Below are 14,105 nucleotides of genomic sequence, written 5' to 3'. Positions count from 1 at the left end.
GATGTGCAAAGTTTTCAGGTTTTAATGCACTTAGCAAACCAGCTCTCAAACCCTCTAACTTAACAGACTTGTATTTTGTTTGGTCTTTCCAGTCTTCCTGAATTCAACAGTTTCTGCTTCTTAGAGAACATCTTACTTGTCTATGTACTTCTGGATAAGAATCAATGCTATCCTCACAGTCAGTATATGACAACACAACCACTTTAGCATTTTACCCTTTTAGTTTCCACCAGAAGAAGCTTCTAAAAACTGAGATTTTACGTTTTTCTAAACATCTTTGCTCCGAAGTCACAAAAAACCAGCTGATATACATAAAACAAGATCCTGTACGCTGCTCAGGGCTAATCCCAGAGTACCTTTTCTACCAGCTGAAGGAATAATGTGGTGTCTGAAAAAACAGGTAACAAAGGGACATTCAGCCAGCCAATACAGGGATAGTTTTTACTTAAGTATTTTGTCCATGTAGCCTCTACAATTTTCATAAGCACCTCAAGTCAGGACTATGACAATATTTTCATCATTAGGTACACAATTTCCATTTGCAGCATGTGATGTAAATGCAGATATAAATAGCATCCTAACTTTTTTTAAATAGAGCTTCCTTCAACATATAGCTTGTCAATTTTCTTCTGGCTTCTTAAAGAATCCGGGCTCCCAGCAGCATCCCAGCACCTATCTTCTATAACATTTAAAGATGCTTATTGTGTTATTTTTCTAGCAAATGCAGGCTTTTTAATCAACTTTTTCCCAAAGCAGTTTTACTATATTGATAGAAACACTAGGAAAGAAACTTGATGAGCTGTAACAGTACTCTTAATGCAGGATGGAAAAGAAGAAGAGAAGCTACTTCTACTTGCTGCACTACTCAGCTTGCTCATTTTAACAGCCTAGAGGAACCTGCCATTCACTGATGCTATCACTGCTAAGCACAGCAAGCACCTGCTGCTTACAGGCTGAACTACGCAGCAGAGTTAACACCTTGCATTTATCAAAAAATTATCCCTTTTACTGTTTTAGCAGACACACTTCTAGTCTCCAGGTTAAAGTAACACTCAGGTGACATTCTCAGACTTTTGTAATGGCAGTTTTTTGTAAAGGCAGGTTTCAAAAAAAAAGAGTTCATGTACTTCATTCATTTACTGTATCTGCAACTACTATTATATGTAAGATTGAATTATTACTCTAAGGGCTAATTTCCATGCACCAAAATGAAATTCTCAAACAGCATCAGCAATCTAGAAGGTGAATGAAAAGCTACAGAGACTGTTCCCTCAAGTGAGGAGCCTGCTTCTCTTCAATGTGTTCTACCAAGCACATTCATTTATTCTAAAAGAACAGACAGGAGAATGACTACATCCTTTACGTGGAACAAACAATTATTTGTAAAAACATATTCTTTACTTACTAGAATGAATATTTTTCTAACCAAAGAGTCTAACACATTATCCAAGAATCCATATAAAAACAGATGCCACAGTTAAAGCATGTGAGTGGAACTCTACAGGTGTGTAGGAAAGGGAGATAAAGAAATGAGAGGTATAGGCAGTATTTCAACAGAATCTTTGTTGAAACAAAATGTTGCAAAGTTATGGAATACATTCCTTCAATGGAGCACAAACTTAGAGACATGTTAAAGGACTTCAGCATCTTGAGGTTAAATGGTGAAAAGCACAGCAGTTACTGCACATATTTTGGAAATCTGCTGAAACTATGAAAACACTGTTACATTCAGACTGTACTGCTGCACCAAATCACTCGTATCACTACATAAATCAGGCAGCAGTTATCTTTGACACTGAAATTTTATGGAAGGCAGCAAACTACAAAGACTCGCAGAATAAAAAAAAATCTCAACTATATAGAACTTACACATCAGAGCTGTGAAATGTTTTATGCACAGGTACTCCAAATACCAAACTCAAGTAAGAATGAAACTCACTTTGCAAGTTAGCTACTAAGGAGAGAACGGAAGAAAAAAGTACTTTTGTTCCCATCCACAGCACAGAGAGTAGTTTATACTGTACCTATTCCACAAGAGATAATACTTATTTCCTCTCTAAGCTTTCCCTTAGCATCACAGTCCTGCAAGTCAGAGCCCATCCTAATTTTACACCAAGTTTCTTGTCAATTAGATTTTACTTCTTAGGAACACTTCAATAGTTGATGTGCTCAACAAACTAAGCTTGTTGGACTGATTTACACTGCAAGTTTCCACACTTAAGTAACAGAATTTGTCTGTATTTTGAAAAAGAATGAAAAAGTAATGTATTTTCACAAAAATATGTCAAACCAATGAAACTCAACCAATTACCTTATTAATGGCTGAATGTACTCTGAAAAATCTGTATTATGAATAATTTAAAGCAGATGTACATCTCCAATTTAGTATATGGCAAAACAGATCCACTACACAAGTTTCTGAAGTACATTACTCCTGACTTGGATTGCTGGACTTCACCACACCACCAAGAAAACTTCACATAATTATTTTGTTGCACCACTGAAGGAGAATACCATATGTTAAACCTTGGAATTAAATCAGCAAGCTCACTATGCCAATAAATAGAATTGCTAAACCCCAAAATTCCTGTCTTAATACCATTCTTTTCCAAATGCCCAAAGATAGCAAGCGATTTACATCCCAGACAAGTCAGGCTGCAACAGCAGAAACATGTTAGTGATGAGAGACTAATGCCCATGTTGATCAGGGATGTGTTACACCAGGTCAGCCACTGCAACATTTAAAAGAAGCAACTCTTAAAATAATCCCAAGGAGCAGAATCTAATTCAAAATGCATCCATCAAAGCTCCACTACCAATAAACTCTGCACATTCAAAGTCAGCATCTCTGCAAGGCAATAAAAGCTAGAAAAGCCTTCTCTGGACTTAAGTACTGCTGCAGTTTATCACATAAAAGAGGAAGCTCCTTAAGTTAAGCATCATAACCAAAAGAAATAAGGTGTTTCATGACTATTAAAGATATCACACTAGTTGTTTAACAAAAGTGTGCAACACTAATCAGGTTTTAGGGGGGGAAAAAAGACCTGCTACTACCTTGCCACAGGATTCCATCAGAAGATGTCTTCAGAAACCTGAAGTCATGTACAAAGCAGGCAAAGAGGATTGCAGGATTAAGGATATCAAAAACGATTATGAGGAACAACTTAATAAGCTGCAAGCTATGCTTGAGAAAGGCTAAACTAGTTCAAGAGCCCAAAACCCTGCTTCTGCTAAGTGAATTAAGTGATCCGTACAGAGAGTGAAGTTACCCCAATGTATTACATGTAGATAAACTAGCACTTTTTTCATTCCTCAGAGGTTTCCCTGATCCATAGCTACCCAGGGACAACTTTTACCAAACAAACTTTTTAGTGGAAAATACTCTACAACAAAATCTGATAATTTGCTATTCACCAGAAGTCACACTCACTTGTTACTGCATTTGTGTCAGAACCACGTTAAGTAGTTAATCTTTCTTAGTTTAAAAGCATTAGTTTCAACATTCAAAATAGTCAAAGTAGCTAAAAGTAGAATCAATTCAACACATGAATAGTTGTGACTGTATCAAGATGCTAACACAGCTATCATAAATGGAAGTAGTGTCTTAAAAAAACCCATTAAGAGCTAGTTGGATGAATCAGTGAACCACAAAGGAAAATTACTTATCTATTTGGATTTCCAAATGGCATTTGACAATGGCCTCTCATGTCATTAAGCAGGTTTATGAAGAAACTAAGCCAATACGGGATGATGGGGAAGACTTGATAAAAATTGTTTTAAACAGAAAACAAGCAGCTAGAACTCTTAGTTTCCATATTAAAGAAAGATCACTAGTGAAGCCTCAAAGCACAAAAACAGGCAAGTCCAATGTTAATAATCAGGAAACAAAGTACAAGATAGAACGAGATAGCCAGAACAAGATAGAACGAGATAGCCAGAACAAGATAGAACGAGATAGCCAGAACAAGATAGAACGAGATAGCCAGAACAAGATAGAACGAGATAGCCAGAACAAGATAGAACGAGATAGCCAGAACAAGATAGAACGAGATAGCCAGAACAAGATAGAACGAGATAGCCAGAACAAGATAGAACGAGATAGCCAGAACAAGATAGAACGAGATAGCCAGAACAAGATAGAACGAGATAGCCAGAACAAGATAGAACGAGATAGCCCAAGATGCAGGAATACTATGACTCTCACACACAGGTCTGGTTCATGCAACTCTGAAAGATACAACACAAGTGCAAAGCATACAGAGGAGACAAACATCTAGAGGCAGAAAGTGGTTTCAACAGAAGGAATGATTAAGCAGACTAGAAAACAGACAACTATCAGGTGATTCAACTTTTTCCACTCCCTTTTTAAGTCAGCTGCAAAAAGCACTCATGGAGTACCTCAGTGGTACAGAGATGTGACCAGCAGCAACCAACCCTAGTGACAGCCTCAGAAAAAAAAAGGGATCTTTATATAATGCATAGCCTAACTGAGGAACATCTAGGAACATCTTGCAACAGTCACTGCTGATCCCAGATCACACAAGCTGAAGACAAGACACTCATACACAAAATCCACCGTAAGTGTAACAATGCACTGCCTGTAGCCCCAGGAGTCCAAGAACCACAGATCATTTACAGCTGAGAGATGCTTCCAGGAAGTATCACCACAGGCTCATGTTGATAGATTCCTCTGCCAATATTTGGCATTGGCCTCTAATGGTCTCACCCTGTACAGCTGTTGATGTTCTTAGTGCCAATTATCTCTACTGCCAAAGCCTAACAACTGGCAAAAACATCATGAGGCTGATGCCAGGATGAAACTACTCCAAACATGTCCCATTCTCCTTCACACACAGATGCAAGCACTTGTCATGCAAAGCCTTCTCAGTTTTACCACTGTAGCTCAGGCTTTCTGACCTCTAGTACATCTACCAACTCTCAAAGTCTACTGCTGCCAAAATATTCCTTTCATTCCACTGCCAAAAGCATCAGTCTCTAACTGTACACTTCATCCACTTTGCAAGGAAACTTTGAGCTCTAGTTAACTTACTTGACCACAGAAAAAAACAATGTTCTGTTCTTTTGACAATTTATCCAGCAGCTACCCTTGAACTTGGCTGCATAGCAGCCTTAAGGCATGAAAACAATCCATTCAACTACACCCCAGTGCTCTTTCCAGAAATTTACTGTGACTAACAGGCAACTACTCCCACGCTCCACCTTGCATACTACAGTATATACTGCCTAGTTAGTTCTGCCCTGATCCTGTAGTCAAACAAAACAAGAATTGAGTGTACCAGCACTACCTGCCTCCTACATTAAGGCCTTCACAACAACAAGCATCCACCTAACACTGGAGACAGCAGACACCAAGGATTTAACAGCAGCATGGATGAAGCACAGCCTGCTGTGTTGCTTCTTTATTACAAGGTGGTGGAGCAAGACAGCACTGCTAAGTACAGGGACAAGTTAAGAACCAACACCCTTGGGAAACTTTTAAGGTCCTTACAAGAGCTGGATGCTCTATGCAGTCAGTAAAGGCTTCACCATTTCCAAAGTCTACATTATTCCAGCTCAAAGTATGAGAAAACAAGATTTGCAAAAGAGGCTTACAGTGTGGCATCCCTACACATTAATTTATATCTGACAGCCCTGACACTGGCCTAATAAGAAGCAATGGTTGACAAACATGGAACTGGAGCTATGTAAGGTCCTGAATGCAATGCATTTTTAATAGTGCATTGCACAAATGCATGATTTAATTTATCCTGGTCAAAGTTCAGCAATGTCTTAAAAAAGCAAAAAACCCTGTAAGACTGAAATTAGAAACATTCCCTACAGGTGAAGAAATAAAGATAACCTAATACAGACTTAGCATACAGTAGCACCACCACACCTCTGGGTATCATTTCTAGCACACAGCATCATTCAGCTGCAAACTGGTGAACAACTGAACCAAGTCTTCTGGAGAAGCACTGTCATAAGTTTACCTTGCTTATGAGATCTGCCCAGATACCTGATGTGGCCATCAGTGAATGCTGGCCTGAAATGCAGGTGTTTGCACTCTTGTGCTCTACAGCAGAACTTCTGTGTCATTATCAAGAGACAACCAAAGACAACTGCTATGTAAGGGGAAAAAATGAATACAGTAAGTCATCAGACACTATGCAACATTAATTAGTCCAGGCAGAGCACCATTCCAATGTACCATAACAGTTCTGGTATCTAAACTAATCCTCAACAAGACAGTTCTGTTGTTTCTGCACAGCACTATAATGTGCCAAGTAGATATGCCAGGTATTTCAGTCCTAATCTCACTGAACATCTACAATTAGTCTGCACACTTAGTGGAAAGTATTAAGCAGAATGGGCTCATACTGCCAAAAAAACTGTAATTCTTTACTTAATTCATTAATTTCATATTAAGAAGCAAAATAATTAAATCTGGTATGATTTTATACTATTCATAAGCTATTCACCTTAACAGAGAGCACTTTATTAGCTCCTTATCCGAGCAACATCGGTAGAGTACTTAGTAAAGTTTAGAATAGCCTGATGCCATATTTTGAAGTAACAATTGAGCATCTGTAAACTCTCTGCATGCTTAAGCCACTTAGGTATATTTAAGATACTGACTTTACAGAAACAGAGGTATTTGCTGAACAAAGAATGCAGACCCTAAGATGCTAAGCATAGTTCTAAACCACACAAGAGAATACTTCACAGTACCGAGAAACACGTAGTTCTGAACATCACTCACAACAGTATGAACTAAACTCATAATATTACAGAATACTCTTCTACCTTGCATCTGAAACCAATCATTTTGTCATCTGTAGTCCTAAACTAAACCCAGGCATATAGGAATTCACACTGTTGCTATATTAATCACTCTGTTGAAGCTGTACTTATTCCAGTGCTTTAATTTCCTCACTATTTACCTTCCAAAACTCCGTAAAAAGATGGCACAGGACAAACTAGGGCATCCAAAAGCATAGCCTTAGGATGAAATCTAATCAAGCACTGCTACTCACACTTATGTTTTACAAGAAAATTTCCTTTACAGAGATTGTCATGCTGCTGTCAAAAAGTGGTGAAAGCATGAGTCCACTGGAAAAAAAGGAATGCTGTATAAAAACAGAGCAAAACAGAGTCTTTGTAACATACAGAGTTCCTAAACACCACCACACCTACCATCACAAAGCCACTGACTATGAGCAGTTTGAAAAAAAACGAGGATGACTTGCACTGCTACAGACTATCTCCAGCTCTGAATGCGAAAGCAGAGAGCACAGCTCTGTTTCGAAGCACGCAGGCAATTCATCAAAGGTACTGCTGCAGCCTAGGAGAGGGCAAACAGATTACCCTTCTTAGTCTGTTACCACAAGACAATACAGCAACACTATGAGCTACTGTGTATTACTTGGAAATTTCAGCATGTTGCAGAAAAACATTTTTTCGAGAGCAGTATTTCCAGGAGAATAAACTCCACCATTCAGGAGCATAAAAGCATCTATGATAAGTCCTTCTTCCTATAATCTATGCCCAAACCAGACTGCAACTGAAGATTTAAAGGATCACATTTTTCGACAGTTGAGAACACCAGTCTGGAACAACTGGAGATGCTCTGTCAAAAGAGTTACAAAGTGATGCTGACTGTAGTGGTTTTAGCTGGGCCTCAAATTACCCCTTTTCTCAGCCAGAGGTTAACTCTGTTCTTTGGGCAGTTGGCATTTTGCCAGCTCAACCCAAGACACTGACAGATCCAAGGAACAGCATGCAACTAAAGAGGAACATAAAGGATCCACAAGAAAGTCCTGCATGGATCTGTTCCCACCTCAGCCTTCTCACTACAATTTTTATTTGCATCACCTCCACCAGCCAGGCTTCAGAAAAATGAAGTTAAACTCACCAGTAGTGAGGAACTACTGCAGAAGATACATACCTAAATCTACTCCATCAGTGACAGTATTCTGATTTCAATCATGCAAGTACTTCATAAAAAATTACTAGCACCAAACAGAAAATTGTTTCAGAATTCACATTTGTCCAAGATTCACCTCAGATAACCAAATTCAAAGCTTCTGCCTTAAACTCTTTCTCATATTTAGGTCTATGGTCTCAACATTCATGCTCTCCTTCAGCACTAGCTCCCCGCTACTTTAAGGAAAGCTCTGGAACTACAGGAGCACACATGCTGTAGCCACTGGTATCTCATTCCTAGAACCAGAGCCCACTGTAGTAATACAGACGCTTGACAGAAGATCAGGAAACAGCTTCCACTTCCAAAGATATTTAGCAAAAATCTTGTCATTCACAAATCAGCAAAAGAACTACCTGTATTACAGAACTGAACAGTGCAACTGAATCTCAGCTATACAATCTTCTTGTGTACGGATTCTCTATCAACATACTTGAAGAGTGGCATTACCACTATTAAAGGAAAGAAAAAAAAAAGCAAAAGATGAAAGATAAACCTTAAGTGATTGTCATAGGTGGTGCTGCCTAACAACTAGAGGGCAGAACCAGCAATGCCTGGATTTGATTTCCAGGTTTCCCATAGATGGGGTTCAGTGACCTCGGGCAGTCCCCTCCTCTGCCTGCCTGGAGATCTGTCTCACTGACACTGACTTGTCTTACATAGATAAATTAAAAAGTTACTCAGTGCTCTACTGCATCTCTCTGGAAATAACACAAACAAAACCACGCTATTTTTGAGATACTATTGGAATTTTAGACATACATCTTATTAGTACAGGGCCCAAAGCTCCCAGTGTAAGACACCTCTTAAAGGTTCAAATTCTAGATTCCTGTAAACAAGTTGAATTTTAAAGTGTCAGTCTGGAATTCAAAAGCAGTCATCACAAGTCCTGCCCTCCAGGAGATGTTATGGTTTGCAAAAAAAACAACTTTAGAAATATCTTTTAATTCTTCTGAATAACTTTTGTGTACTCAACACCTGACAGTACCACGCAAAAGAGAAAAGGAAGACACTGTCCTTAAGTTAAATCTTTCTTAAAAATCCACCGCTCTGAAAGGGCACCCCGTTATCTTTAGCTATTTCCCCTCTACAAATATGCAGTGCCTTTACTCCACAGGCATCCAAGGGTCTCCTGGACTTTAGGAGTTCCAAGAAACTATTTTTGAAAACTATCTTTGAAATGACATCAGAAATCTGCTATGGTCAGTTAACACAGCTAGCACTTCTTCCAAGAATAAAATAACCTTAATGTTAGAAAGCAACACTTCCCCTTGACTGAATGAGATTTGACAGGTGAAATACAGCAATCTCACTGAGCATCCCAGAGGTGCTTTGTTCAAGTTTAGTCTGTTCTTCTTGACAATCAGATCAAAATGAATACTCAGCCTTACTGAGTATCCATTTATATGAGAAAGACATGACATTTATATGAGAAAGGATACGGTAAGCGTCATAAAAGTGTTCTCTTCCAAAAGACAAAATTCAGTTCAGATATTGGCTGTCTCAGTGTATCCCAGAGCTAGAGCACACTTGAGAGAAATGTTTTAAGACCACACTGACTCTCATGTTTATTTATTTCAGACAGAACTCAGCAACCCACCGTTCAAGTGATGTTCCTAACACTCCTCAAGCTAACCAGCTTGCTATAGCCTAAGCAGAGGCATTTAAAAAACGAGCAAAAGGGGTTTCTTTCAGTTCCTCTGAACTGAAGCTTTCCACTTTCCCTTTACAATCTGAATTGACCACTGGAAACTCTGGCAAGCAATCGCCACCCATCCCTGTTTCAGTCACCCTGTAGGTGACCTCTGATACTGGCCTGACAACTTCACCTCCTAACCTACTACAAGGCAAGGCCTAACGACCTGTATCGACGGCTCCCCTGGCCCTGCCTGAATCGCTGCTTCGCCCAGGAGCCACCCAGCCGGCACAGACCAAGGTTATTTACACAAGAGCACTGGTTTGTGCCCCGCCGCTCGCTACCACCGGCCTGGCTGCCGCGCCCGCCTCCAGAGGAGTTCGCGTGACCCCAACCCAGCGACCCCGTGGCTCGGAGGGGCCGCAGGAGAAGCGGCCGAGGCCCCCCTTTCCTCCGGGGCTGCAGCAGCCCCAGGGGCCCCGGCTGCTCACCCCTGCACGCCCGGGCTGTATTTCCTGGTCTTCCAAGGAGTGCCGGGGCTCTGCAGCGCTGGCTGAGGCGGCTGCCGCTGCTGGTGGGGGGAGGTGTTGACGGCCACGCCGCGGCTGCCGGAGAGCAGGTAATTCATCCCATAGGTGCTGGCTTTATTCTCCCGTTTCCTGCGGCCCGGGTGGTACTGGTGCTGCTGGGGAGACGCCGGCGGCGGGTGGGGGCTGCGCGCCGGGTGCGGCGGCGGGTGGTGCCCGTTCACAGCGCTCACTTTGTTCTCGTGGAAGTTAAAAAACTCCCCGGGTCCGGCGCCGCTGCCCAGCAGCCCGGGAGGAGCCACCGCCACCGCCCGGGGGCCGCAGGAGGAAGAGGAGGAGCCGCCGCCGCCGCCCGATCCCGAAGAGGAGAAGCCGGGGCTCTCGGTACCGGACTCCACCGACGAGCAGGAGGACGAGGAAGACACGGAAGGAGACTTCTGCAGCCGCCGCCCTCCCTCGCCGCCGCCGTTCACCGCCGCGGGCCCGGCGGGGGCGGCGGGCACCAGTCCGGTCAGCAGGGCCGGCGGGGACGGCGAAGGCGAAGGCGGCGAGGACGACGAGCAGCAGTCGGCGGGCGCCCCGAGCCGGACGCAGCCGTGCCCGCGGGGAGGAGAGGCGGCGGAGTCCAGCGCCGGGGAGTTGAGGCAGAGGTAGTGCGGGAAGCTGGCGCCGCCCCGGCCCCCCACGCCCTGCGAGGTCTCCCAGATCTGCATCCACAGTGCATTCGCGGGTCCTTTCTGCTCGGGCTGGATCCAGGCCACGCGGGGATCCATCCACGCCCGCCCGCTGCCGCCGCCGCCCCTCACCGCCCGGCCAGAGCGCCGCTCCCCGCCCGCTCCCCGCCGCCCGCTCGGCCCGGCAGCGGCGCTAGGCGCGGGCCGGCAGCGCCCGCATGTGTCGCGGGGAGGAGGAGGGAGGGAGGAAGCGGGGCCGGAGGCAGCGCCGTGCGAGGCGGGCGCGGCGCGGAGGAAGAAGCGGAGGCGGCGCGCACTGTCCCCGGCGCTGCCCGGAGCGCTCCCCGCGCCTTCCAATGTGGCGTGTCCCCCTCGCCAGGGCCAGAACAGCACTGCGCATGCCCCGCAGATTTTAAACCTTCACCGGAGACGGCCGCCCTGGCAACCGCACATGCGCGGCAGGCGGGGGGGGCGGTGCTGGGGAGGGCGCTGGGCACGGCCCCGGCTCGGCATCCCCCGGGAGTAGGCATCCCTCCGGCATCCACCGGGGCTCGGCGTCCTACCGGCATCCTTCCGGGGCTCGGCATCCCTCCGCGTCTCACAGAACTGGCCGGGTTGGAAGGGGCCAGTGGGTCGTCTGGTCCGACCTCACCGCTCAAGCAGACTCGTCCTAGAGCACATGGCACAGGATCGCGTCCAGACGGTTCTTGAATATCTCCAGTAGGGAAGACTCCGCAGCCTCCCTGGGCAGTGTGTTCCCTTGCAGGGTGACCCGCACAGTAAAAGAAGTTCCTCCTCATATTGAGGTGGAACTCGGTGAGCATCAGTTGCTGCCCGTTGCCTCTTGTTCAATTGGTTGGCATCACCGAGGAGAGTCTGGCCACCCTCTTGCCACCCTCCCTGCAGATCCTTACAGACATCGCTGAGGTGCCCTCTCAGTCGTGCTCCTCATCTCACAAACACTGCGTTGTCTGTCCCCCTTCGTGCCGCAGCTCATCTCCTCACAGAAGTGTAGCCCAGATCCCACAGGAATAGAAGGGTGGATTTTGGGGAGTAATTGAGAGAAGAATGGAGTGCGGGCAGACCTCCTTCTGGAGGGCGGAGTGCCTGGGAGCGCGGGGCTGAGCAGGGCCGGTCACCTCTTGGAGCAAGGGGAGGTTTCATCAGACAGCAGAAGGCTGTTCCGAACCACGGGAAGGCTCTCCTGGCCTGGCTTGGGAGCACCAAGGCAGCAAAGTACTGCATTCCCGTTGGGTCCTTAGTTTTTTACTGGGCTTGAGTCTCAGGGAGAGCATGTCTGTTGTAAGGAATGTCTCTGATGGATGGGTTTCACTTGCAGGGATCACTGAGCAAAGCGCACGTGGCTGTTGGAATGCGATCAAACACAGATACACCGTGCGCCTCCTGTGGCTTAAAGATCACCTTTAACAAGCAGCCTCCCAGAATGATGTTCGTAACTCTTCCCTTTCTGATCCAGTCGTCTGGCCTTTTCCTTGCACAGCTTCGGCATGGGTGTGGATAAGGTGTCCTCTCCTATGATACCCCCAATCTCCAGCAGTCCAGGACTCCTCAGTCAGTTGGATACAGCCTTTAACTTGACCACAGAACACCAGAGAGAAAGGTTGTATGTGCATAAAGACAAATACTATCAGGGAATCCTAGTTAGAATAGCCCTCCAATGCAGTTCTGTGGTACATCTTGAGAGATCTTGCTGCCACAGGACAGAAAACGAGAGGTCCCACTCTCTGTAATCCTGCTAATTGCTTTCCTTGCTCCCTTGCACAAGCCCTGATATTGATCAGTCAGCCAATTTAGCTTGTTAAATTCAGAGACAACTTGGAAAAAAAGTAATAGTTTTCAGCAGTTCATTTTGAATTAGCTTATTTTCTGATCAGTGCTGTCACTATGGAGGTTTGGAGAGAGGACCCTTAGACATCAGAGCAAAGGAAATTGATGTGAAGGTGACAGCCTAATGTTTATTATTGGAAGTAATTTAGAAAGAGTAGGTCATTAATTTGTTTATGTTAAGGAACAGGCCTGTCTTCAGGACTAACAGCCAAAGTACACATAAAATTGCCCAATAAGCCAACTAAAACCAAACCACACAAAAGAGCTGTTAAGCTTGTCTCATATAAAAGCCTGTTCACCAGAATTTCCATCTGATGAAACCAAAGCACCCTGTTAGCTTGCAGGGTCTATGAGGTATTCAGACCTTCGGCACAGATTTCAGCCATTTGAGTTACTGATAGCAGTCTTTGGGTTTATGGTTCATCTTCCAGAGGATTTTGGATAGTTTGGTTTTGCTTTTAATTGAACTTGCCTGGAGACAAATGAACAGGCCCCTTACCTCTGTTCTTTTTACATAAATGCCATATATTTTTATATAAAGAAACCATAGAATTACAATGTCTCTTTTTTTTTTTTAGCCCTGAGTACTTTGTATTCTTGCCTCTGTGATGGCCCAGGTTCAGCAAGGAGAGGTGAGGATAGACAGTACTTGTGCCAGCTTAGCTGGTGTGGTATGCTAGCAGTTGGAAAGGTTACTTTGTAGATGCACTGTGAAGTACAGAGAAGGCTGAGGAAGCTATAGAGCCCAGATCTCAACCCTTTTAGTTCTGTGTGCTGACTTTTCATACATCCAGTGAAGATCGCATCTTAAAGCTCCTGAGTTAAAACTCTTAAAATTAAGAAGTGTTTTCATAGCATCACAGAATGGTTTGTGTTGGAAGGGACCTTAAAGATCCTCTATTTCTGCCCCCCCACCCGCCATGGGCAGGAACACCTGCCACTAGACTATGTTGTTTAAAGCAGGGGTGCAGGCAGGAAACCAAGAAGACACAATGACCAATCTTATGGAGGCCTTTCCAAGCTCAGCAGTTTTTCATTACCTGTTTTCTTTATTTTATTCCCTGCCCTGCTGCTATCTTAAACGTCAGCACTTCCAAGAGGGCCTGATTTCCCACTTTGCTAAAATTATCTCAAACTTCATTTGGAGGTGTAACTGGTAGAGACCACTGCCTTGTAAGAGGCAATAACTCCAGGGTAGATTGTGGTTAAGGAGAGACAGTATCCTGGAGACTCTCACCAATCCCAATGCTGTCTTGGAAGAGGCCAGGCTGTTTCCTGAAGTAGTTACAGAAGGAGTTACCTCTCGCTGGCTTAAACTGTGCTCCTGTAGATAGAATTTCTGACTACAAAAATGCTTTGTCAGCTCTTTCTATGGGCTCTAGGCAGCAAACACCATGTGAGCATTGTAGAAAACATGGAATGGATAGTACGGGCACAAC

The 14,105-nt window shown here is 44.4% G+C and overlaps 1 protein-coding gene across 2 annotated transcripts in view; it reads right to left on the bottom strand.

The window, feature by feature from the left end:
- The window catches only part of TENT4A (terminal nucleotidyltransferase 4A), a 59,482-nt gene extending 48,290 nt beyond the window's left edge, over positions 1-11,192 (bottom strand). For both annotated transcript variants that reach the window (XM_071553659.1, XM_071553660.1), the window contains exon 1: positions 10,109-11,192. In XM_071553659.1, coding sequence (XP_071409760.1) covers positions 10,109-10,917 — 809 coding nt within the window. In that variant the 5' untranslated portion in view covers positions 10,918-11,192. The remainder of the gene's footprint in view (positions 1-10,108) is intronic.
- Between the last annotated feature and the right edge of the window lie 2,913 nt (positions 11,193-14,105).

The sequence above is a fragment of the Pithys albifrons genome, chromosome 4 (genome assembly GCF_047495875.1).
Source record: "Pithys albifrons albifrons isolate INPA30051 chromosome 4, PitAlb_v1, whole genome shotgun sequence".
NCBI classification, from domain to species: domain Eukaryota; kingdom Metazoa; phylum Chordata; class Aves; order Passeriformes; family Thamnophilidae; genus Pithys; species Pithys albifrons.
This window is presented reverse-complemented; position numbering and strand designations above follow the sequence as displayed.